Genomic DNA, 23,357 nt, shown 5'->3' with positions numbered 1-23,357 from the left:
AAAAATGTAGGGACTAAAATAAAAATGACTCAAAAATGTAGGGACGAAAAGAGTATTTACACCTAACTCAAAACTCAAAATCCGTGGGACCACTAGCTAAAATGTTGTTTGGTTCAATTTTCAGATTGTGTTTTCGTATCTCATATCTCAAAATTTTGAGTTTTGAGAATGAGAAATAGAACTCCTCAAAGGCTGTTTTCACTTTCTCAGAAATGAGTTTTGTGACATTTTGAGTAAATAATTGCAAATATGTGGGACCCTCTTCGGTAAATAGTAATTTGTAGGAAAAATCCCTGGAGGAGAAAACTAAAGGTATGTTTACAACATTTTTACAACAAATCTTAAGTGGCAAGTTGTTACCGGTTGCTATTATTGAGGTGAAAAACTAATCTTGGTGTTAGGTTCATATTTGAACTAATACAACTAACCACCTATGATTTGTTATGAAAATATTGTAAAAATATCGTGGATGTAGCATTTCTCTAAAAAAACTAATGTAATACTCGATATTAGTGAAATCAAGTATCGCTTTAGGCTTCGCTTAGGAGTTCATAAGGGAATGAAATGAAATGGAATGAAATAATAATAAGGGAATAGAAATGAATGGAATAGAATAGAATGTATTTAAGTAAGAGAAATGAATGGAAAAGAATGGAATAGAATGAAATAGAATGGAATTAAATAACCTTGATTAGATGTTTTAAAATAAAGGAATGGAAATGAATGAAATTGAATGGAAGGTAAGTAATCTTGTTTGGGAGCAACATGGAGGGAATGGAACGGAATCATTTTATGACAATATTACTATTAGACCCCTATTTTAAAATAAAGAGTTGAATATACAGGGGTATTTTGGGAGTTTTAGTAAAAAAATCATTAAATCTAATTCCATTCCCTCTTTCTTAAATTCCCAAACAAGGAAATAGACTTTCCATTCCCTCAATTAAAACTCCCAAACAAGGGAAGTGAAGAATATTCTAAATAATTTTTTTCATTCATTTCCATTTCCTCCTCTCAAGCGAAGCCTTATAGTACTCAATCTTGTACAGTCCGGTATCTCATTTGTTTGTTTGTTTGTTTTTTTTTTTTTTTTTCCTACTTTTTATTTCTGTTGGAATGGCTTGAATAGTCAAACTTAGTGTATTGGCATTAGTGGATTGGCATTAGTAGATTTAACATATGCAGTATGAAATTGAGAGAATACAAAGTATAACTTAATCAATGCTTAAGTTTTGGTCCTTGTGATTCACGATTGCAAGCAATACCAATCAGGATTTCCTAGTCAGCCTGACATTGAATCAAGCCATTTCTAGTCTCTAATACTTGTTTTTTGAGAGGAAGATAGTCTTGGTCGTTAGTGCTTTAGCAGAGAAAAATGACTGGACTACAAAGACCCGTGCCTCATGATGTTAAGTCAAGTCTTCCCCAGCCCCCTCTTTCGTGTGTGTTTCCTGGCAAGTTTGAAATACTCATGGGAATGCAGGGACAAATATTATCACCTACAGCTACCATATAGACTCACACAATCAGTAAACAGTAATTTCTAGGAAAAATCCTTGGAGAAGAAAACCAAAGGTGTACATTTAAATCAACCTAGATAGCGTTTCCTGAGGAGCCGTTACATAAAATGTTGTAGTGACATTTTGGTTTTCATCTCTTTTGCTCTCAGCCACACACATTGAACTCCCTCAACCACACAGTCCAATCCCGCCAAACAAACAGTCATTTTTCCCTCTTATTTTCAGATTCTCACCTAAGCTCTTCACTAAAATTCTAAAATACTTATACTCGGCCTCTTCTCTCTCTCATCTCAGAACTCACTCTCACAGTCACGGTCTCACTCTCTCTCACCCTCTGAAAAAAAATTCTTCTCACAGTCCTAAGCCAATCAGTCTCTCTCTCCTCTTAGTTCTCCACCGCAGAGTTATGTAGCTCTTTCTTTGGTAAACCCTAATCCCTAATTTTTTTTGGTTTTTTTAGTTCACCGATCAACTTATTTGGTGATTCTAATCTTTGTTTTTTGGGTTATTTTCTTGCAATTTCAGGGCTGTTTTAAGAGATTTAGCCTCATAAAGGACTAAATCTGAAAGTATCAAAGACTTCTAGGGTATTTTCTAAATCTATTTTTTATTTGTTTTGAGTTCACTAATGTTTGATTTTGTTTTGAGGGTTAGTTTTTATTTTGTTTTGAGTTAACCATGCTTGTGTTTGATTTTGCATCTTGTTTTTTTTTTTTTCTTTTTTTTCTTCACTCACGCTGATTGATCTTGTCTCTTTGAGTTTTTTTTTTTTTTTTTTAGTAGGATTGCTGTATGATTTTTTTTTTTTTTTTTTTTTGATGAGTAGATTTGCTGTTTTATTTTGTTTCTAGCTCTCAAAGATTGTAATTTTTTTTCTTGATTATCCTATTGTTCCATTATTCTGTTGTGATTTTAGCAATGAAAAAGCTAATATTATTATTTTATTATCCAAGCTAATGTGTCATTTTAGCGCTGCTTGAATGATTATTATCTGCAGATATTTATAGAACCTGGTGAATGGCTGTGAATATGTTGTAATAAAGTCAAAATGGCTTAAATGCTATTTTTTAGAGGCCTAAAGCCCAAAACTTGGAATAATAATTTTTAAAAGCCTAGCCCAAATAAATGAACTTACCGCACTGAACCGCTGAAATTAACCCAATGTAGTCAAAGGTGAGCCAACCGCTTGCCTAGGTGCCTGGGTGAGGCAAGGTGCCACTACAGTGCCTTAAAAGCTCTAAGGTGAGGCGCCTTTAATGAGGTGCTTGCCTTTAAAGCCTAGGTGAGCAAGGCAATCGCCTTAAGCCATGAAAAAGGCACTAAGACGAGAGCCTCAAGTTTTTTTTTTTTTTAAATTTTTTTTATAGAAGTTTGTAGTGAATCCTATTTTTAGATTATTAATTTCAAAAGGCATGTTATAAAACCTATTGTTTGTTAAATTAATTTACAAATTTGTTTTGTTAGACTTACTCTTATATAGAAGCTTGTTGTAAAATGTATTGTTAGAACTAACTAATAGAGCCCAAACCATGTTAATTCTATTTTGAAATAATTTAATAGACGTAGTTTATTCATGATACACATTTAAAAACATTTCATTATAATATTATAATACACTAGGTACATATGATTTAAGTTCTACATGTATAATAAATATATTAAGAATTTGGCGCCTTGCTTTACTTGGGCTAGCACCTTTTTGACGCCTCAGGCGATATGAGGCCTTGGCACCTTAAGGTCGCCTTTTGGCTTTGACTACCTTGAATTAACTGTACCTTGTGTAGACCGGTTTTTACCCTCTAAAATTAAGCTGCGGTCATGGATAGGGTGAAACCACACCTTATAGGTGTAGTACAAAAAACCTCTTCAAAACTGACCAAACCAAATCACGTATAGCCCTAAATGCAATAGATGCTAATTGAATGCCTTAATTTTGAAGTTCAAATGATTCAATTGAATAAAAACAAAGTTAGAGGATTGAAATTGACTTAAATAATGCTCTCAAGTGCAGGATTATCGCGAAGTAATAACTCGGTAAGTCCGATGTCGAATCCACAAGGAAAAGGGAATTGATTAGCAAACCACAAGAGAATAAAACTAAAATAATAAAGTTTAATTGAAGAGATTTTTGATGGTTTAGTAAAGTTAATATAAGTTGAGAGAAAATAACAATATATTAAGACGCTAAGGTTTAGAGATCTACACACAAAACATCTATTGGTAGTCTTAACAATATTTATTTTATAACTCAACTAAAATTTATACGAATGATGATCTTAGTCAAATGATTTAACAATAAAAACTCAAGAATTAATTGTCTAAGGTAGTTTTATGAAATTGATTGATTTTAGGCCAAAACAAAACTAGTGAATTAGTTTGTAGGGAATATTAAGCATTTAACGTGTCCAGAGTCTACGATAAATCAAAGGATTATACAAAACTAAACACTTTTTTAGATGAGTAAAACAATAAAAACATAAAAACATAAGCATTAAAACCAATAAATAATTGTTAAAAATATACCAATAAACGGTTGGGTTTCACTCCTTACTTTAGCAAGGCTTCTAGCTAGCCATAACACAAATAAAACTTCTAGCAAGCCATAACACAAATAAAACTATAAAAATTGTAAAGAAACTTTAAGAAAACCTAAATTATGTTATATGGTAGCTCCCCTCTGAATTTTGCCCTAAAGCGCCTTTAAATAGGTCAAGGAATTCTATTACAAGTTGAATTCCCATTTGGAGAAAATCCCAAGTTTTTAGACTTCATTTAACCGACGTTTTTGGCCCATTTAACTTTAGAATTCAGACTTTTGGTAAACTATAAAGTTGTAACTCTTTAAGTTAGCTTTCCAGCCCAACTTGAGTTATCTCAATTGGACATTTGAGCCAAAAGTTATGCTCAAATACTAACTGGTGCGCAATCTGGAATTCTAATCTGAATTGGACTTGGATTTGGTACAAATTTCCTTTGATTTCTTGCTCCAATTGGACTTGAATTTATTTGGGTTGATTTTCTTTGACTTTATCATGACTCTTGTAAAAGTAAAGTCCATTAATTTTTTTTTCTTTGCATAAATCTATTTATTTAATTTTATTATTCTACAAAAGACAAATTCACGCATTAGAATTTAATTAAAAACAAAATTGATTATTTAGCATTATTCCAAAACCAACTATCAAATGCATGAATTAACTCAAAATAAATGTGATAATATTTTCTAATAATGATAGAAATATGCAAAATTAAGCTATTATCATAAATAAATTTAGTGAAACTTAAAAAATAGTTTTCTCAAAACAAAATTAAAAGGCGACAAAAATGTACAACAGTTTGAAGACCCTTTATTCGGCCTTTTGTCATCAAGGCATTTTTACTTGCGTTTGGCATACTCCTGGCGAGTGGTGAGCACAAGGTACTTAACAAAGTGCTCGACAAAATAGAGCTACTTCCCTCTTTTTAATAGAGGTAAAGATAAAGAAGTTATACCTATTCAATGAATTTTAAATTCCAATCATACCTTTAAATTGTGTTCTTTCAATCGGAAAAGGGTCATTTGTACTATAGCTTAGTGGCAACATTATAGTTTTGTATTAGACTCCGTTTAGAAACTAATGACAGTTTCAGTTTATTTTAGTTTTTTGCTTTTTTTTTTTTGGGTACTATTTACGGTCCTGTTGCACGTTTTAGTATTATTTATGAATCTCATTATACTATTTAATTAGCTTTTAACTATTTTTTTTTTTTTACACTTTCAATAAAAAATCTTCAATTTCAACTAAATAAACAATTCTCAAACAGATCCTTTATATATTGTAGGATTTGGAACTGGAAATTGCAGTCGTGGAAATTACAATGTTTACATCCCAAACGACATGAAATGGGCTGAATATGCCAAAGTCCACACAAACTTCTAAAATGCTAACGAACATAGGAGGCGTTATAATCCACTGTGCACCTTCATCTATCATTCATGTTACGTTTACATTCAGACAACAGAGGAACAATTCTATTTATATTGTATATTCTTAATCATTAATATATATGGTAAGCCAAAGGGAAAAAATGAGAACAAGCACCAATATTTGGAGATGGTCTGCTAACTGCAGGCTGTCTTCCATGTTGATCTTGTACGTGCTACTGTTGTGTTCCTTTTATGCATATTGCGATGCTAGAGACACACTGAGGCAAGGAGAGTGGATTAGCGACAATGGAGAAACTCTGGTTTCGGCTGGAGGGAGGTTTGAATTTGGATTCTTTAGTCCTACTGGAAGCTCTGGCAACAAAAGATATGTTGGAATATGGTACCACGAGTGGGATAACCGAACAGTTGTATGGGTTGCCAACCGAGATAGCCCAATTATCAATGCCAATGGAGTTTTCAACGTTACAGAAGATGCCGAGCTCAAGGTATTGGATACGACTGGAAAGGAATATTGGTCTGCAGATATTAGAGGGTTAACATATCCGTGTAGAAACCGAACTTTGACTCTCAATAATTCGGGAAACTTGGTGTTCGGTGATTTTGGACAGCATGCGAATCTGTGGGAGAGCTTTAACACTTCAACTCATACACTTATTCCAGGCATGGATGTGAATCAAGACTCGATGTCGTCTTTGATTTCTTGGAAAGGCTCTGATGACCCTGGAGAAGGGAGCTTTAGGTTTTATATTTCCGGGGCCATTTACAAAGATTTTATAATTTACTGTAATCAGTTTAGTTCAGACCAAATGGATGCTAAATTACGAAATTTTTTAAGGAATTTTACTGCAAGGATTGTGATGGATTTTAGTGGGAAGTTGCAGTATTGGAGATGGGATGTGAAAGGTATGAATTGGTCCTTGATAATGGCAGAGCCGGATAACAAATGTAATCTGTATAACTATTGCGGAAACTATGGTGTTTGTAATCCAGACAATAACCTGGTGTGCAAATGTTTGCCGGGGTTCAAGCCCAATGCACCAGAGAAGTGGCATTCTGGAGATTTTTCAAATGGGTGCTCCAGAAGCTCGGTGTCATGTGGCGAAAACGATATGTTTTTTCCCGTATACGCAATGAGTTGGGACGATACCAACAGTAACTTAAAGCCAGTTTCGGTCAAAGACGAATCGGCTTGCAAAACGAAGTGTCTTAAAAGGTGCGACTGCAGGGTTTATTCCTATGACAATGACACTAATACTTGCTATATTTTGACGCAAGATCCAGTTGATCTTCGAGAGTATGCCGAAGTTACCAACAGCTATTCCGTCCAGAGCATTTCCGTCCGTGTGGCGATATCTGATATAGGTACAAATCCTTTTCACATGGGTTTGCATGCTTTTACTGAGTTTTTAAAATTGCAATCACCTGCTGTTTTTCAGCAGGGTTTTGATTGTTTCACGTGCAATACTTTCCACCTTTTACATCATAGTTAAAGTATGGATATTCTTTAACAGGTTTAGATTTTCTTGCATTATCTCTTTTTTCACGTACACTTTTATGTAATAAAATATATACATTTTTAAAATATCGATATTCCCGCATTGAATTATTGTAAAAAAATATTCAACTTTCTTGAAAAATATGAATATTTGCTAGTCTTGATAATCTGTGAAGTAGTTTATAATTATCTAGAAGTGCGAAATAATAATTAGCCATTTTTCACTAAAGTAGATGTAGAAATGACATTAGAAATATATAAGATGACCTCAATATAAAAAGGGAAAAAAGCATTTGGTTGGAGGAATAGAACAGTGCCAAAATTGTTTGAAATCACCACCAAACACAAACAATTGTTCAAAATGAATTTTATTAATTAAAAAAATAGTATGAGTTCAATCATCCAAGATTTTGTAGAGTTTCCAAAAAATCAAGAGATAAAGATAGCATCTATGAAACCAATCTTAAATGAACTAAATACTAATCTTTAGTAATCCAAATACTAAACTAATCCCTATCATAACTCAAACTAAATAAATAAAAACTTAAAATGTGGAATAATCCAAAGAAAATCCAAAATAAAATTTTTTAAATAATTTATGATTGTGCTCCTACATCACATTTTCCCCTTGATGTTTGGGGTAGTTCACAATTCCTCCCCTAAACATTAAAACCAGGCTATTCCCCCCTTAAGTTTTGGAAGCAAGCAATAACTACCCCTACAACTCTCTCACTTGAAACCCAACGGAATCTTTTAATTTGTGGAATATTCTATTATGTAATATCTAAAATACCCTTACTAAATAAGTAAAATCCTAAAAATACGTTAGTTCTATTTAATTCGATTCGTAAAGTTTCTTATCATCGAGCAAGAGATTTGGGGTTAAAAAATTTTTGTCTACACCAAAAACTAATTGCTATTTTGGTGATAATCATTATAACCAATTGCTATCATAACCAATTGGTGATAATCTTGTCTACACCAAGGGCAAGGATTTTTTTTAACCGAAATAAATAAATTAATAATTTCATATTGCTTTTTTAAAAAAACTAATGAAACTTTGTGTTCTCTGTAAATATATATATATATATATATATATATTACTTTCTTTTTATATTAAAATTTTCATCTACTTATTTTATGAGTGAATTTTCTTGATATATATATATATATATATATACATACACACAAAATCAAAACATACCCATATGAAGATGCTTTGCAAACAAACAAAATAACATATCAATTGTTGTCCAACAATGATTAACTGGACCAATTAGGAAAACAATTTGTTATTGATAATCTATTAAGATTATTTTCTTGGCAAAAGCTACATCATCCACCCAAAAATATTATCAAATAAACAATTATTAGCAAAATCTCATAATTAAGTTTATATATACATCATTGTGAAAATAATAAAAATAATAATGAAAATACAATTGCAAAAGCTAAAATATATCACTTATCTAATTATTTTAGTTTGACTAGACTTTGCTTTTGTGTAAATAAGTGGCCTTATAGAATACTTCTAATACAACTACTGAAAGTACTTTATTTACAAAAACTATAAATTTGTTCACCCAAAAAGATTAAAAAATAAATAACACATAGTAAAGTCTCATAGTTTAATATCTAAATGGATCACTATAAAAACTCAAATTCTAACTTGCAAAACAAGTAGTTATTAATTTAAATCAAATCAAACCAATGGGATGAAGAGAAAGAACCTGTGATTAGAAATTGGAATACCAAAACATCTAAATATGCATAAAAGCCTATGCACCTAAATGTGATTTGAAAATTAAATCAAGAATAACAAAAAGAACCATTAGTGGTAAAAAAAAAAAAATTATTGAAACAATAAAGATTCCACCAAAAGAAACAAATCGAAGAAAGAGAGAAAGAGCATTGACTTTTTTGTCATGGACAACTTGGAAGGAATATGGAAGAGAAGTCAAAAGAAGTAAAAAGAAATTTATATGAAAATTAAGATAGAAGAGGAAATGTTGAAGTAGATGAAAGTTTAAACAAAGTGAAACATTAGAATTTAAGAAGATACAATGGAGAAAATTTAAAAATCCATAAAGATAATTGGATGAAAAATTTAAGAAGGCAATGATTGGAGGAGATTAGAGATTGAACAAAGAAGACAATGGTTGGAAAAGATTAAAGGTTGAACAAAGTGAAAATTGCAAAAAAATTAAAGAAAAAAAAAGGAAAAAAATATTAATGACATGGTGCAACAAAGGCGTTATGTAAAATTTATTGCAAGGCTTCCATTATTTTATATAGTTTAGATAATGTTTTTTTATCTTGATTTTTTATTAATTTCATTGCTTAGTTATGATCATTTTTTTTTTAAAGAAAGTTATGAACATCTAAATTAAAGTATGTATATAAAAGCAAAATTATATATAAATTTAAAATCATGCCAAGATGAATGTGTAAAATCAATCTATTCATATGTATATATATATTATTGAGAAAAAAGTTAGGAGTAAAAAATAAATAAGAGAAAGATGATTATGTGGCAAATGAATTGGCGTAATAAGAGTTTAGCAACATTTAATGCTACACCTTGACTTTTATATATATATATATATATATATATATTTTTTTTTTAGAGATAATTACAATATGCTGTTAACCTCGCAGCTCGAATCCTTTCCCCCCTAGACCCCCAAGCATTTTGTGCATGGGGAGGTGCCAATTCAGCTACAAGGCCTTTGGCCTTTTATATTTTATATAAATGTAGTATAAATTGGTGTATTTTAGACATGGATAAAGTTTAACTACAAACTTGGTTGTACCCATAAACTAATGACTACAACTCTTACTAATATAATTAACATGATTATATATTTTGAAAATCTTAATTATTGAATTGTATGCTCTTTATTTTCTTGATTACACGTATGCATGTCAAATTTTGTGCCAATTAAATGTTATTTACTATTCAATCCATAAACTTATTTTTTTATGCATAATTTTAGACTAAAAAACTTGAAATTTAAATATTTGATTTATGGCATAACTATTGATCTTTGATTTTATAGAAATTTTGCAACTATGAAGGATATAAAAAAAATGTTAACCAATAATAGATTTTTCAAAATTCACATCCAATAAAAATATACTAAATAGAGTTGTAGTCATTGGCTACAAACAAGTTTGTGGTCAAATTTTGTCATTTAGACATTACATAATGGAATATTTTAGGAAGGACAAAGTTTGTCTACACCTCTCAAAAACAAAATTAACATGGCTACATATTTTGAAAATAACAAAGTTTGAATTACATGTTCTTTATGCTCTTAACGCATGAGTAAAAAAATTTGCAATTTAAAAAATTAATTGATGACATATCTATTGATCTTTAATCTTCTAAAAAAACAATTGTAAGTATGGAAGATATTAGAAGAAAATATAATCCAGTGGTGGTGTTGTCAAAATTCACATCCAAAAAAGATATTAAGTGAAGTTATAGATTTAGGCTAAAACTAAGTTTATAACCAAACTTTGTTTTTTTGAAAATCTAACCATTGGGTTGTAATTGCATGTTCTTTATATATTCAACACAAGTACAACTAAAAATTTAAACATTTGATTAATAACATAGCTCTTTAGGAAATTTTGTAAGTATGGAGGATATAAAAATAAATGTAATCCAATGGTGGATTTGTGAAATCCGCATCCATTAAAAAGATATTGAATGAAATTATAGCCAAACATTTTCCTTTTAGCAATCACAGGACTTTCTTTGAGTTTAAGTGAAAGAGTAACAATAAAGGATATTTGGTAATTCCTAAAAATTTATGAAAAAATTGCTTGATTTTAAAGTTTAGAGGAGGAAATAAACTAGCCCAAGTACTATTTAAACCATAATTTTTGCAATCACAAATTGACCCTTAAAAACCTATTTTTCGGGCCTTGCCTAATGACAAAATGTTAAAAAGACATCCACATTCTGTGGACATACTAAAGAGTTAAAGATGGTAGTACTAACTGAAAAATATTCCTTATAATGAATTTGACAAGAGCATGTTTCTACCTTGACAACCGCTAATAGGTTGTCAAGGTGTCAACAGATGGATTTGACATATCACATAAAATACATTTATGGATTTGACATGCAGGAAGCTCAAAGCAGTACTACAAAGCTAGACAAGTCACAAGTTTGAACTTTGAAGTTCATGTTAAATAGCGCTAATTATAACTCATGTATTTAATGGCTATTGACACTTGATACATGTGTAGAATCGGCTGTACAAAGTTGTGAGCCTTGCGGCATAAACATGATCCCCTATCCATTGAGCACTGGACCAAGTTGTGGTGATCCGAATTACTTCAGTTTCAATTGCAATACTACCTCAGGCCAGGTTAGTTTCATTGCACCAAGTGGCACATATCGAGTCGCTAGTATTGATCCAGATACACGAAGCTTTTTAATCCAAGTTAATGACAGTGGAAATCTGCGGTTCAGCCATTCGTTGCCATTTGATTTAACTAGTCCAAGAAACTTTAGTTCTGAAATTTCAACTGAAGTTATAGATGAGGTTGAGATTGTTTGGGAGCCACCACTGGAGCCTATTTGTAATTCATCTGCAAAATGCAATGATTGGTCACATTCGACTTGCAAATCCGCAAGAGATGGAAAGAGGAGGTGTCTTTGCACCTTTAGCTATCGATGGGATGGCGCAATGTTAAAATGTAGAAAAGGTTAGAATTCTACCTTGTTTGCCTTGTTGCCGAAGCAGTGATTTTTTTACTTTGCATTTCTTCTTTCTAAATTGTGTTAATCGATGCTTTGCTTCTTTACCACAATGTTAGGACTTTGCCTGTTTAACTTGGATTTTAAATTCTATAAAATATGTGGTATAAGTCCCTATTTTATATCCTACAGTATTATATTGTGAACTCAATTGACCATGGAATCTTTAAGACCCAATACAAAATTCATTTAATCTACATCATTCCAACAAAACCTAACCATAATAATCACAAAAAATCCACGGGTATCAAACGAACCATAAAATAGACCCTACCCCGCTACCCTTTAAATAGACCCTCTCCATTTCACTTTGTCTATATAGACTATAATATCTTTTATGTAAGAATAAATCTTGCTTTGCCAAAGTTTTCATTTACTTACCTGTAATCACTTTTTATTCTAACTTAGAAGTTAGGAGTTCTCTCATAAAAAAAAAGAAAAAAAAAAAAAGAAAGAAGTTGGGGGAGGTCTTTCCTAAAATTCAAAAAATTGCTTATACCAAGCAATAAATGTTATATGTTATATATAATAGTTTTGTAAGGGATGGAGCTATATTGGTACTAAGGGGGGCAATGGCCCCATAGTCCCAATAATATAAATATATATATATATATATTATATCATGTTATTTATAAATTATTTTTAATAATTTACAGTGTCATGCTATTTGTCAGAGTTTGGCCTCTAAAAAGATATGAACCCCACCTAATAAAAACAAAAAAGTCTTTTAAGGAAATTGAAAAATGTTAAGAAATTTTACTATCACATACAAAATAATAAGATTACAAGTAAATTATAAATTTTTTATAAAAGTCCTTAAATTCATTGTTTTTATGAAAATATGCATAACAAATCTTCAGTGGTTTTAATATAATTTTCCTTAAGGCACTAGCTAAAGAAATTTCAATGCCAATTCTAAAATAAAGTTCCTATTTGATTTGAGCGATAAAAATATTGTCTGAGTTTTAGGTTTTGTAACCAAATTCCAACAATGCACTTTTTGGTTTGTGTGTTTAACGTACTTAGTTATCATAATTTTCTTGAATAAAATAATTTTTTTGTTCAATTTATTTATTTTTATTTTTATTTTTTCTTATTTTCTAGTATATAGTTTGTTGAGATTTGGGATAGTAAAGAGTTAGAATGCAATCTTACATGACATGTCAATTTAAAAGAAAATTAAGTTTTTCGAGAAATAGATTGGAATGATAGTATTTCCTAAAATGATTTTTAATTGATGTATTCTTTGTTATTTGTGGGTCAAATACTTTTATATATGCAAGGCAACTAGTGTATTCCATAAGTTTGTTAGTATTATGAATGATAAATGTTCGTTATTTTTCAAAAATAACAATTTAAATGTTCAAGAAATTAAAAGTTTCAATAAAGCAAAAATCATCTCATAACACATTATTAAATTAAACTCATTGATCTTAACATTACGAATATCATATAAATGTTCAATTTAAAATCAATTTTTTAAAATAAAACTCACAGATTTTGCCATTACTCAATAATATATGACTTATTCAATTTTATATGAAAGATAGTATATATTGTGTGTATGTGTGCGCAAGCAAGTGCGTACACATTTATGTCTGATTTGAGTTTCATATATACAATTTCATTTTTGTCCTAAAGGTCGCCCCCTTAAAAAGAGTTCTGACTACGTCACTGCAAAGTTTGTATTTTGCACAACAATAACATTATAATTACACAATTGATGAAAACAATTAACATCAATTGAATCCTGCTAATTATCATCGTTTAAACCAATCATTTGCGCATGTTCATGACAACAAAATATGATTTAAGATGCTTTTGTTCACATTCATTTTATTAAAGTATGACAAGTATTTTTTCTTTCCTGTCTATTCTTTGCCATCAGAAAAGTGGGTGATATTGCTTCTGATTATTGGAATAACTAGTGTGAGTATTCTCTGTGCCGTTAGTTCTGTTTACATATGGTATAGAAACATAGCCAAGAGACAAGGTAACTACCTTACAAAACGCAAGCTATGCACAGTTTATAGTTTTTGTCAATTTGAATATGAATACAAATATTTATAAGTTCTTCCATGTGATTAAGATGTGAACTAAGACATAGAAGTATCTTTTGAATTTAGAAAATAGAAAAATTGATCAAAGAAATCGAACACAAAGGATGTTAGACAGTGAAGATGTCCAAGCTTTGATAGACTTAAGTGAGTTCAAAGAAGAAGATGAAGAAGGCATAGATGTTCCTTTTTTTGATTTGGAAAGCATACTAATTGCTACAAATAACTTCTCAAATGAAAACAAGCTTGGAGAAGGAGGCTATGGGCCTGTTTACGAGGTAATTTCAGCAACATTTATTGGTCATTAATGTTCATATCATGCAAATAGTTTTTGGTTAATGGTAATATTGTTTATTGGAATTTCGGTCACAGGGTAAACTTCCAAATGGTCAAGAAATTGCAGTAAAGAGGCTTTCAAGTGTCTCAAGTCAAGGTTTACAAGAATTTAAGAACGAAGTGGTATTGATTGCAAGACTTCAACATCGAAACCTTGTCAAACTCTATGGATATTGCATAAAAGGGACTGAAAAAATTTTACTTTATGAGTACATGCCGAATAAAAGTTTAGACTTCTTTATATTTGGTTAGTTTTTAAACCTACTCCCTAATATTTTACTATCCATGTTATGTTCACATTGTTTCTTATTTTAGTAATTGATTGCTTATTATAGTTATTAAAACCGTTTTTTGAAATGGAAATGAAAACTTGCAAGATCAAAAGCAAAGCATACTTTTGGATTGGGAGATACGTTTCAACATCATTTGGGGAATCGCTCGAGGACTTCTTTATCTTCACCACGACTCTAGATTAAGGGTCATTCATAGAGATTTGAAAACCAGTAACATTCTTCTAGATCAGAAAATGAACCCCAAAATATCTGATTTTGGATTGGCGAGGATTGTTGGTGGCACACAAACTGAGGCAAACACAACTAAAATAGTTGGAACATAGTATGTTTCTTACAAACAACAAGATTATTGTAGTCAGTTGTTTATGTTATTACATATTATGGCATATCTTGTCTATCAAAACAACATTTTGAAAATCTTAAATCCTAAAACATTATTTTGAGAATATGCCCATAATTTCCTTGCTAATATTATAATTTATTATGACCATTGCAATGCAGTGGCTATATCTCCCCAGAGTATGCATTAGAAGGAATTTTTTCTGTCAAATCTGATGTTTTCAGTTTTGGAGTAGTTCTACTTGAGATTATAAGTGGAAAAAAGAACACAAGTTTTTATCAGTCAGAACAAGCAATGAGCCTTCTAGGTTATGTAAGTGTGCTTAATTTTCTTAATTATAGGATCATTTTTTTCAATTCATATTAGCTAGATTGTGTACCAGTTACGCTTTGGTCATTTTTTTATTCATACCAATTTTATTGTCACAGGCATGGAGACTGTGGACAGACAAAAAGGTTTTGGATTTAATGGACGAGACCCTACAAGATACTTGTATTGCAAATCAATTTGTAAAGTGTGTAAATATTGGCCTATTATGTGTACAAGAGAATCCAGGTGATCGCCCTACTATGATGAATGTTATCAAGATGTTTGATATTGAAACTGTGAACCTTCCAACTCCCAAACGACCAGCCTTTTTCATAGGGAGAGACCAATCCAAGGCAACTTCTTCTGATCAACCAGAATCAAATAATGTATTAACGAATACTCTAGACGGACGATGATGCATGGTAAAGATTCTCATGAGTCTTGTATCTCCTAATTACTCATGCAAAGTTTTTTGTGCACCCACAAAGGGAAATATAATGTTTTTGTTTGTTTTTTAGACCTCTTAAAACACAATTGGATTAATCTAGTTAATTAGCCAAGTTATTATTTAGTCCAAATTTCAAATCTAGGTTATCACAATCAAACAATCATATCATGTATAGCAGCGGAAATATAAATAACCCAATGACATGATGATCCAGGAAAACCAAATCGGTAAAAAAACCTGAGGAGGATTTAACCTAACTATCCTTAAGGTAAAAAGCAAATCTACTATGAAAGAATCGGAGTTTTACAATAGCGACTTAGATTACTAACATCTTATTGCTACCTACTAGTAGAAACTTACTGATACAATCATGTGCAAGCTCCGAGACCACGAACTTCTTCTTTCTTGGATTCTACAGCAAGTACAAGCACTCTTGCTTGTGTATCTTTAAGCACTTATGACAGCAACTGAATGATCATCAAGTTCTTAAAGAAATCTCCTCCTTGATAGTCCTAAGCTTGTGTAAAGGAAAGCTCCTCACAGATCTCACGAGATTCACACAAACAGCAATATGAGCAACCTCTAAAACATGGTTAGGGTTTGCCTTATATACCTAGGGTAAAACATAAAACCTTAAACGTTTTAATGAGCTAGGGTTGAGTTGAAATTCTGCAGAAAAACGCATTCTGCCCAAGATTCGATCAATCGAGCCAGGCCGAAATGCACACTTAATTATGCAACAGCTCAATTCCAACTTTACATAAAAGGCACAACTTTGAGCAAGTCTAAACAAGACTAAACAACCTGTTTTGATCATAGTTTGCCAACATTACACATTAGAGTTATAATACATAAGTTCCTAAGTACTTAGAACCTAACAGTTTTCTTATTAACATTTCTTGAAAAGTTTGGGGGGGGGGGGGGGGTCATAGCCCCCAGGCTTGTATATACCTTTGCCCCTGTTTTTACTTGTAAGTAATTTTATTTTTATTGTCTTATAATCTCTCTATATCATAAAGTTTTAATTATTTTTCTATTTTAAGTAAAATTAATAAACTTAGCACTTTCCTTTTAGAAATACGGAAAATATGGACCTTGATATGATGATATTGACATGTACATGTGGCCTTACAAAGGGAGTCAATACCATATCGGAAGCTATTTCAGTTTGGTTAGGAAAATGAAATATTTTGATACCGCTTGACACCAGTGTACTATTTTGGGATTACCGTTAATTTGATACAATTATATATAAAAATTAATAAATATAAATATTTATATGTTCAATAGTAAAAAAATATGTATTTCCTTAAAAATATTTAAAATTATAAATCTATGTCTCATTTAATATGTTAACCCCTAATTGAAATGTTAGTTAATTAAAATAATATGCAATCTACTTTGATAATGATGATGTAATTCAGCAAAAAAAAAAAAGAAAAAAAAGAAAAGAAAGAAAAGACGATGATGATGTAGATTTGATAGTCACTGGTAATTGTTCATGGGTCAGGTCTGGTTGGGTTTGTGCCTAACTTGGACTTGACCCAAATGATTTGAGTGGATGGAAATTTGACTCGAAACCGACCCGGCTAATCTGGTCAGATCTGGCCTAGATTTCGTCGGATAACGGCGAGATCTCGACGAATCTCGATGAGATTTCGCCGGATTTGGTCTGAAATTTGTATTAATTCACCGGAAAGGATAAAGGTTTCGGTTTGGGTCAGGTGTCACGGATTTTGAAACGAAAAACCGACAACTGACCCGCGTGGGGTCGAGTTAGAGAGTTCGGAACCTACGTTCGACAGCCGAAGTTGTCGGATTGGGTGACGGCGGGTCAGACGCAGGCGGGTCGACCGAGTTGAGCAGGTTGGTGGGCCGCATGGACAGCCTTAGTCACTGGCAGATCACATGTATATAAAAAAATTAATTAGTTTTGCATTATATTTTTTTTGAAACTTGAGTTCTAAAAAAAAAAAAAAAAAAGCTCTTTGGAAGTTGTAACTTTGAAATGTTAGTACTTTGTTCACGTGGGTAAGTGTCAAGGCACACTCGCCACACCACCACACGAAATAAAGATACTTTGCTTTTTATAAAAACAAAAGAAAGTCTTAGTATGCATTTAAAAGAAGCGCGAGTCGAGAGAAGTGCAAGAAGAAGAAGAAGAGTAGACAAGGACGACGGCAGAGTGGGACCAGTGCTAGAAAATCAGTGGCAACAACAATATGTGGGTTATTTTTATTTTCTTTTCCATTTATATATTTTTTTATTTGTTTGAATTTTAGTTACTGGCCAACTTTCATTTTTTGGCCGAAATCCAGTATACAACCCGGTACGGCCAAAATGAATCTGATATGATCGATATTTGAACCGGCATGAAACACCAGTGTTCTTGTACCAGTGTATGTGCCGGAATGGTAAATACCGGCCATTCCAGCCGGTACGGTACGAAATCGACTTCCTTGGGCCGTACTCATTCATGGGGAGATGCTCAAAATACTATTGAAATTTTAAGACTCTTAACTCATAGATGCCTTTTCTTCATATTATTTAGCTATAAACAAATCAAGTTGCTTGGGTTAGTTATCATGACTTTTGAGTGGACTTGTGGTATGCCTTTGTGTTAAAATCCATTTCCCTCTCTCCTGTACGTGTGTGTGTGTGTTTGTTTCTCAAAAAAAAAAGAAAAGAAAAAAAAAGAATTGGTAATTGTATCACATTGCTTAAGAGAGTGTGTTGTGTATAGTATAACTTGCCCACCATCCCTTAAAAGTTATCATGATTTTTGAGTGGAATTGTAGTGTGCATTTGTGTTAAAACCCTTTTTCCTCTCCCTTGTGTGTGTGTTTGTTTATAACAAAAAAAAAAAAAAAAAAAAAGGGTAATTGCCCTACATTGCTTAAGAGAGTATGTTGTGTGTAGTATAACTTGCCCCACCATCCCTTAAAAGTTACCATAACTTTTAAGTGGAGTTATGGTGTGTCTTTGTGTTAGAACCCATTTCCTTCTCTCTTGTATGTGTGTTTGTTTCTCAAAAAAAAAAAAAAAAAAAAAAACTCAAGTCATTATTTTTATTGAACTGATGAGTTGAGTGTAAGGGTGCGTTTGGATATTGCTTATTTTGCTGAAAACTGAAAACTGAAAACAATAAAAAAAATAATAAAAAAGTTATTGTAGAGGCGCGGGTTTGTTCATTGGCCTAAATGCACTGTTCATGTCCCAAGAGGCACTGGTTCAGAAAAAAAAAAAAAAAAAAAAAAAAAAAAAAAAAAAAAGGAGAATAATTTGAATCCAAACGCTCACTAAGTCTTGCTTTCAAAATTGTTTTTTAAACATGCCAACTAAAATAAATAAATAAAAATTAGCTTTTCAACAATAAATGAATAAATAAATAACATGGTTGATCAATTTATAATAAGAACCTTGACCATATATCAATAATAAAATTTTTTGAAGTTGATTCAAATTTTGTGTAGAAGGAAAAATTGTTGCTTATCAAATAAATACTTTAATATTCCTTGTCTAAGAGGAATTGAAGTATAAGTTAAATAGAGTTTGAAATTAAATATATAGGTTGTGACCTACATGGGGTGACGAGAAGACTCTTATAAGAGTTTATTAGTTTGCTTTGGGTTGAAATATGTCTGTGAGAGGTAGAATACGAAGTTTTGTTTAGTTGATTCATTGTGGAATTTGTTGGAAATCAACTCATATTCATAATTGGGCATAGTTAGGAATTTAAGTATTTTTAATGTGGAAAGAAAGTCTATCTCTTATCAAGGAGGTAATATAGTGTTCATTGTCCATCAAGAAGTAGGAGTTGGAATGTCCTATGAATGATTTGATTTTTTTGACCCACGAGGTATTCTTGATTTTAAAGAGAAGAAAACTCTTAAAAAAAAACAAAATGATTTTTTTTTTTTGTCCATCAAGAAGTAGGAGTTGGAATGTCCTATGAATGATTTGATTTTTTTGACCCACGAGGTATTCTTGATTTTAAAGAGAAGAAAACTCTTAGAAAAAAACAAAATGATTTTTTTTTTTTTAATATATAGTAGTTTGCTAGTTCTTTTAAGGCTAAATATATTCGTGTGGAAGTATTAGAAGACAAGAATTTGTCTAGTGTGTTAGTGTGGAGCACTTTTGGTGTATTTCTGAATTAGGGTTTAGTTTATATTTGTGAGAGTTTGTATTGTAATCAATATTATTAATGGTAGATTTTGATTTGTGTTGCTAGTTAATATAGTCATAGAAACCAAGAGTTTTGTAGCTCAACTAACACCTCTTGGTGTTCTCAACAAAGATCTCCTAGGTTCAAATTTGCCATTTTCAATTATTGAATTTTCAAAAAGAATGTATAGTCATAAAATTTATCATACCATATTAAATTTTGTATCTTATGGTGCTTCCCCCCCCCCCCCCCCCCCTTCTTTTTTTTTATTTTTTTTTCCTTTAATTGCATATTGCTCACAGCAAAAATTGTTTACAACAAACAAATGATTTACATTTATTTTCTTAATATTTTATTCATTTATTTGAATTTTATTAATCTTATTGGTGAAAATTAACCATCTTTACTTGAAAAAAGTTAACGCATGGTGTGAGGAAAGAAACGCAGATCATATATAAGCTCAAAATCAGAGGTGTCCGATCATGCGCATGGCAATTATATGTCAACAACGTGCTTGTATTGATTTGATAGTATTGAAGGTGCAAATGCTGGCATGGCAATTGATAAAACGCGATTTTGCCTCATCAATATGTTCCTCGTCAGTGCGATGGATGACCTTGATATCCTATATGAGAGAAAACACTAAGTAGTTAATGACACTGGTTTGGGGCTTGCCAAGGACCCTTTGATACTTAAATTAGCTTAAACTCTTTAGAAATCTGTAATCTGTAGAGCAATTTGTGTGTTCAACATCAATCACTTACTTGTCTCTCTTGAATTTATATAGCCTTTGTGTGAGTAAATGTCCAATCTGTCAGCCTCTCTTACGTTGTACCTGAGCTGGAGGATTTATGGCTCAATAATGACCATTTAAACACAGCCCTTTAACGTTCGTAACGGCCATTAAATGCACATCATTGGACAATGACAACGGCTCCGCCTCATTCATCACTTGGTCATTAAATGCACTTACACTCGTCCGTACTTTTACTCGTCATTAACTTGGACGGTTTGCAATATGGACGAGCATTTTATCGCTATCCGTCAAATGCTTTGTGCATTTATCTTTTTAGGCATTATAGTTGAGCTAGAGGCTTAAATGACTCATTTAATAGCCATTTAACCTCCCCATTCAATGTCTTGTAACAGTTGCGTAATGGTTGGCTTGAGGTGGCTGTAACAGCTGTGAGCTGGTGGCTGGAAAGGTTGTACATCCCTTACACTTGTGTCATTTAAGTAAGAAATTTATATCTAGGTATGAATGTGTGCTTACGATCATCCTTACTAATGACGATCATCCTTTGTAATAACAGTCACTTTATAGATGACCATTTTACACTACTCATCAGTTGCCCCCTTATTCCTGCGTTGACCTTTTGGATGGCTGTAGGAATATTGACGGTTTACACCTGTTTTGATGAAGACTCCTATCTTTGGATGCCATTTATAGCACATGCTTCTTGCTAATCTTGATAATTAGGTAGAGCTTTTGTTTTGTTGATCTTGCCTGCTTCTCTGAAAATTTCGCCGAAGTAGTTATGCCCTTCGGTTTTTATAGTTGTGACTTTAATCATACAACTTTTTATCACTTTGAGAATTTGATCATCATTATGATTGTACTCGTTGGTTTTTAACGATGCGAATTTAATCATATGACTTACTCTCACTTTGAGAATTTGATCGTCATTATGATCGTACTCGTTCAAATTGAACCTTATGTGACAATTTTACTCTTATCGAGATTTTTATCGTCAACTTGGTTTTACATGTTGGACTTTAATGACAGGCTTTCTTCTAGAATTTTTTTTCTTTTGTATCGTAAATAATACTTTTAGATATTTCAAAAGAACGACATTTATTCATGTGGGTAAAATGCCCCCTTATTCATTCCTGCTTAGAAAACAGTTTAATGAAAGAAAATTGAAAACGTCATCTAACTAGCGATAATACCTCTTGAAGTGCTCTACATTCCATGGATGAGGTAACTGTTTGTCATTGAGTGATTCGAGGTAACAAGTTCCTTCTGGAATATTTGACGATCTTGTATGAGCCTGTGTATTTTCGTTGTCATTCTTTTGACTAGAGGAACGATCCTTCTTCTCCTTCTTTTTGTGTTGGAACTCATCGATTTCTTCCATCTTTCACTTGCCATCTATTCTATTTGCCGTTAATGCATCCTTTCTATTCATGTACTTCTGGGCTTTGAACAGGAGGTCTGTCATTGTAGTTGGCGAAGTCTTTCCTAGAGAGAAGACGAGGTCAAGATTGTTCAACCCTGCTTGGAAGGTCGTCATTATCACCTAATCGTCTGCCTCGTCAATTTTTAACACTGCTTTGTTGAAGCGTTTTACATACTCTCTCAAGGCCTCCAATGAAGTGGTGGACAAAAGAGTCATTCAGCTGCTCAAAGTTCGCGATAGATACCACGGGTAGCTTGCTAAACCACACCCTTATTGCTCCTCTGAGGGTTGCTGGGAATGATCTACAAATTACCTCGTCTGGGGCCTGCTAGAGGTTTAATATTGTCTTGAATGACCCTATGTGATCTAGGGGATCCTTAGTGGCATCATAAACCTCTAGTTGTGGGAGACGAAATTTGGGAGGGAAGGGGCACTCCAAAATGCTGGCAGTGAAGGGTGAGTCTGTCCTCTTGATCATGCCATCAAGATTTATCACTGTCTTTCCCTTCATGTCGTTCTTGACTTCATCTAACTCCTTCCCCATGTTTTTCATCATCTAATCGTTGCCATGAGTCGACTGTGCGGTGTGCTTAGAAGTTTCTCTTTTGCTATTTCCTAGACTATGGGCTTTGTCGCCATTGTCATTGCGATTACATCATGACTGTGGTGTATTTGTGCCCTCTGGATGCACTCTCCCCTTTAAGTCTTCATTTTGTTTCTTCAATTCTTGCACATTGGCAGTTAGTGCTTAGATTTGTTAAGCCATCACCCCCGGGTCCAGCAGCGTAGTTGTGGTTGAGTCCATCGGTTGTAAGGAACTTATTCAATAGAGAATTCAACAGCTTATTGATTGATAGCCTGTCGTCCACACAGACGGCGCTAAACTGATAAAACGCAATTTTGGCTCGTCAATATGTTCCTCGTTAGTGCGATGGACGACCTTGATATCCTATATGAGAGGAAACACTAAGTAGATAATGACACCGGTTCGGGGCCATATAGCAATTTGTGTGTGTCGAATATCAATCACTTACTTATCTTTCCTAGCTTTATATAGCATTTGTGTCACTACAAGAAAACTGAGCAATTGCGGCGGGTGCAAAAACTACCACTATATGTCGCCTATTGCGGCGCTTTTTTGGCCCGCCGCTGTATATGAGATTTATTGCGGCGTTCCATATGCCTGCCGCAATAGCTCTAGTATTTTGCAGCGTACTACAGCGGCGGGTTGATGACCCACCGCAATAGCTCAAGTATTTTGCGGCAGACTATAGCGGCGGGCGAATGACCCACCGCAATAGACCTGTTTTGCGGCGGGTTGGACTGCCGCCATAGACATTTAAATTTCCCTCTATTTTTTCGTCTTCCCATTTAAAGATCAAATAGTAAATTACACCCGATTGGCATGAAAATTGGCATGCATGTTAAGAACATATAGAAAATGTGATCTAACGGTTGGATTTTCAAAATTCAAATTCAACAATAAGTTATTAGTTTGTGTAACATTTT

General features: G+C 32.6%; 1 protein-coding gene across 4 annotated transcripts; it reads left to right on the top strand.

Annotated features, from left to right (window-relative positions):
* Window positions 1-1,624: 1,624 nt before the first annotated feature.
* Window positions 1,625-15,562, top strand: LOC126706065 (G-type lectin S-receptor-like serine/threonine-protein kinase At4g03230). 4 transcript variants are annotated; one of them, XM_050405323.1, is made up of 10 exons: window positions 1,626-1,943; window positions 2,046-2,107; window positions 5,343-6,810; window positions 11,204-11,665; window positions 13,606-13,710; window positions 13,844-14,052; window positions 14,147-14,357; window positions 14,488-14,725; window positions 14,905-15,055; window positions 15,172-15,562. In XM_050405323.1, exons 3-10 carry the CDS (start codon window positions 5,568-5,570, stop codon window positions 15,466-15,468), a joined length of 2,916 nt encoding a protein of 971 aa, XP_050261280.1. In that variant the 5' UTR covers window positions 1,626-1,943; window positions 2,046-2,107; window positions 5,343-5,567; the 3' UTR covers window positions 15,469-15,562. The 4 variants fall into 4 exon arrangements, with proteins under 4 accessions (XP_050261283.1, XP_050261280.1, XP_050261281.1 ...); XM_050405326.1 differs by lacking the exon at window positions 13,606-13,710 and having other exon boundaries at window positions 1,625-1,943; XM_050405324.1 differs by lacking the exon at window positions 2,046-2,107.
* The last annotated feature ends 7,795 nt before the right edge of the window (window positions 15,563-23,357 follow it).

The sequence above is a fragment of the Quercus robur genome, chromosome 11 (assembly GCF_932294415.1).
Source record: "Quercus robur chromosome 11, dhQueRobu3.1, whole genome shotgun sequence".
Lineage (NCBI taxonomy): Eukaryota > Viridiplantae > Streptophyta > Magnoliopsida > Fagales > Fagaceae > Quercus > Quercus robur.
Note: the sequence above shows the minus strand (reverse complement) of the source record. Positions and strands in the feature narration are given on the sequence as shown.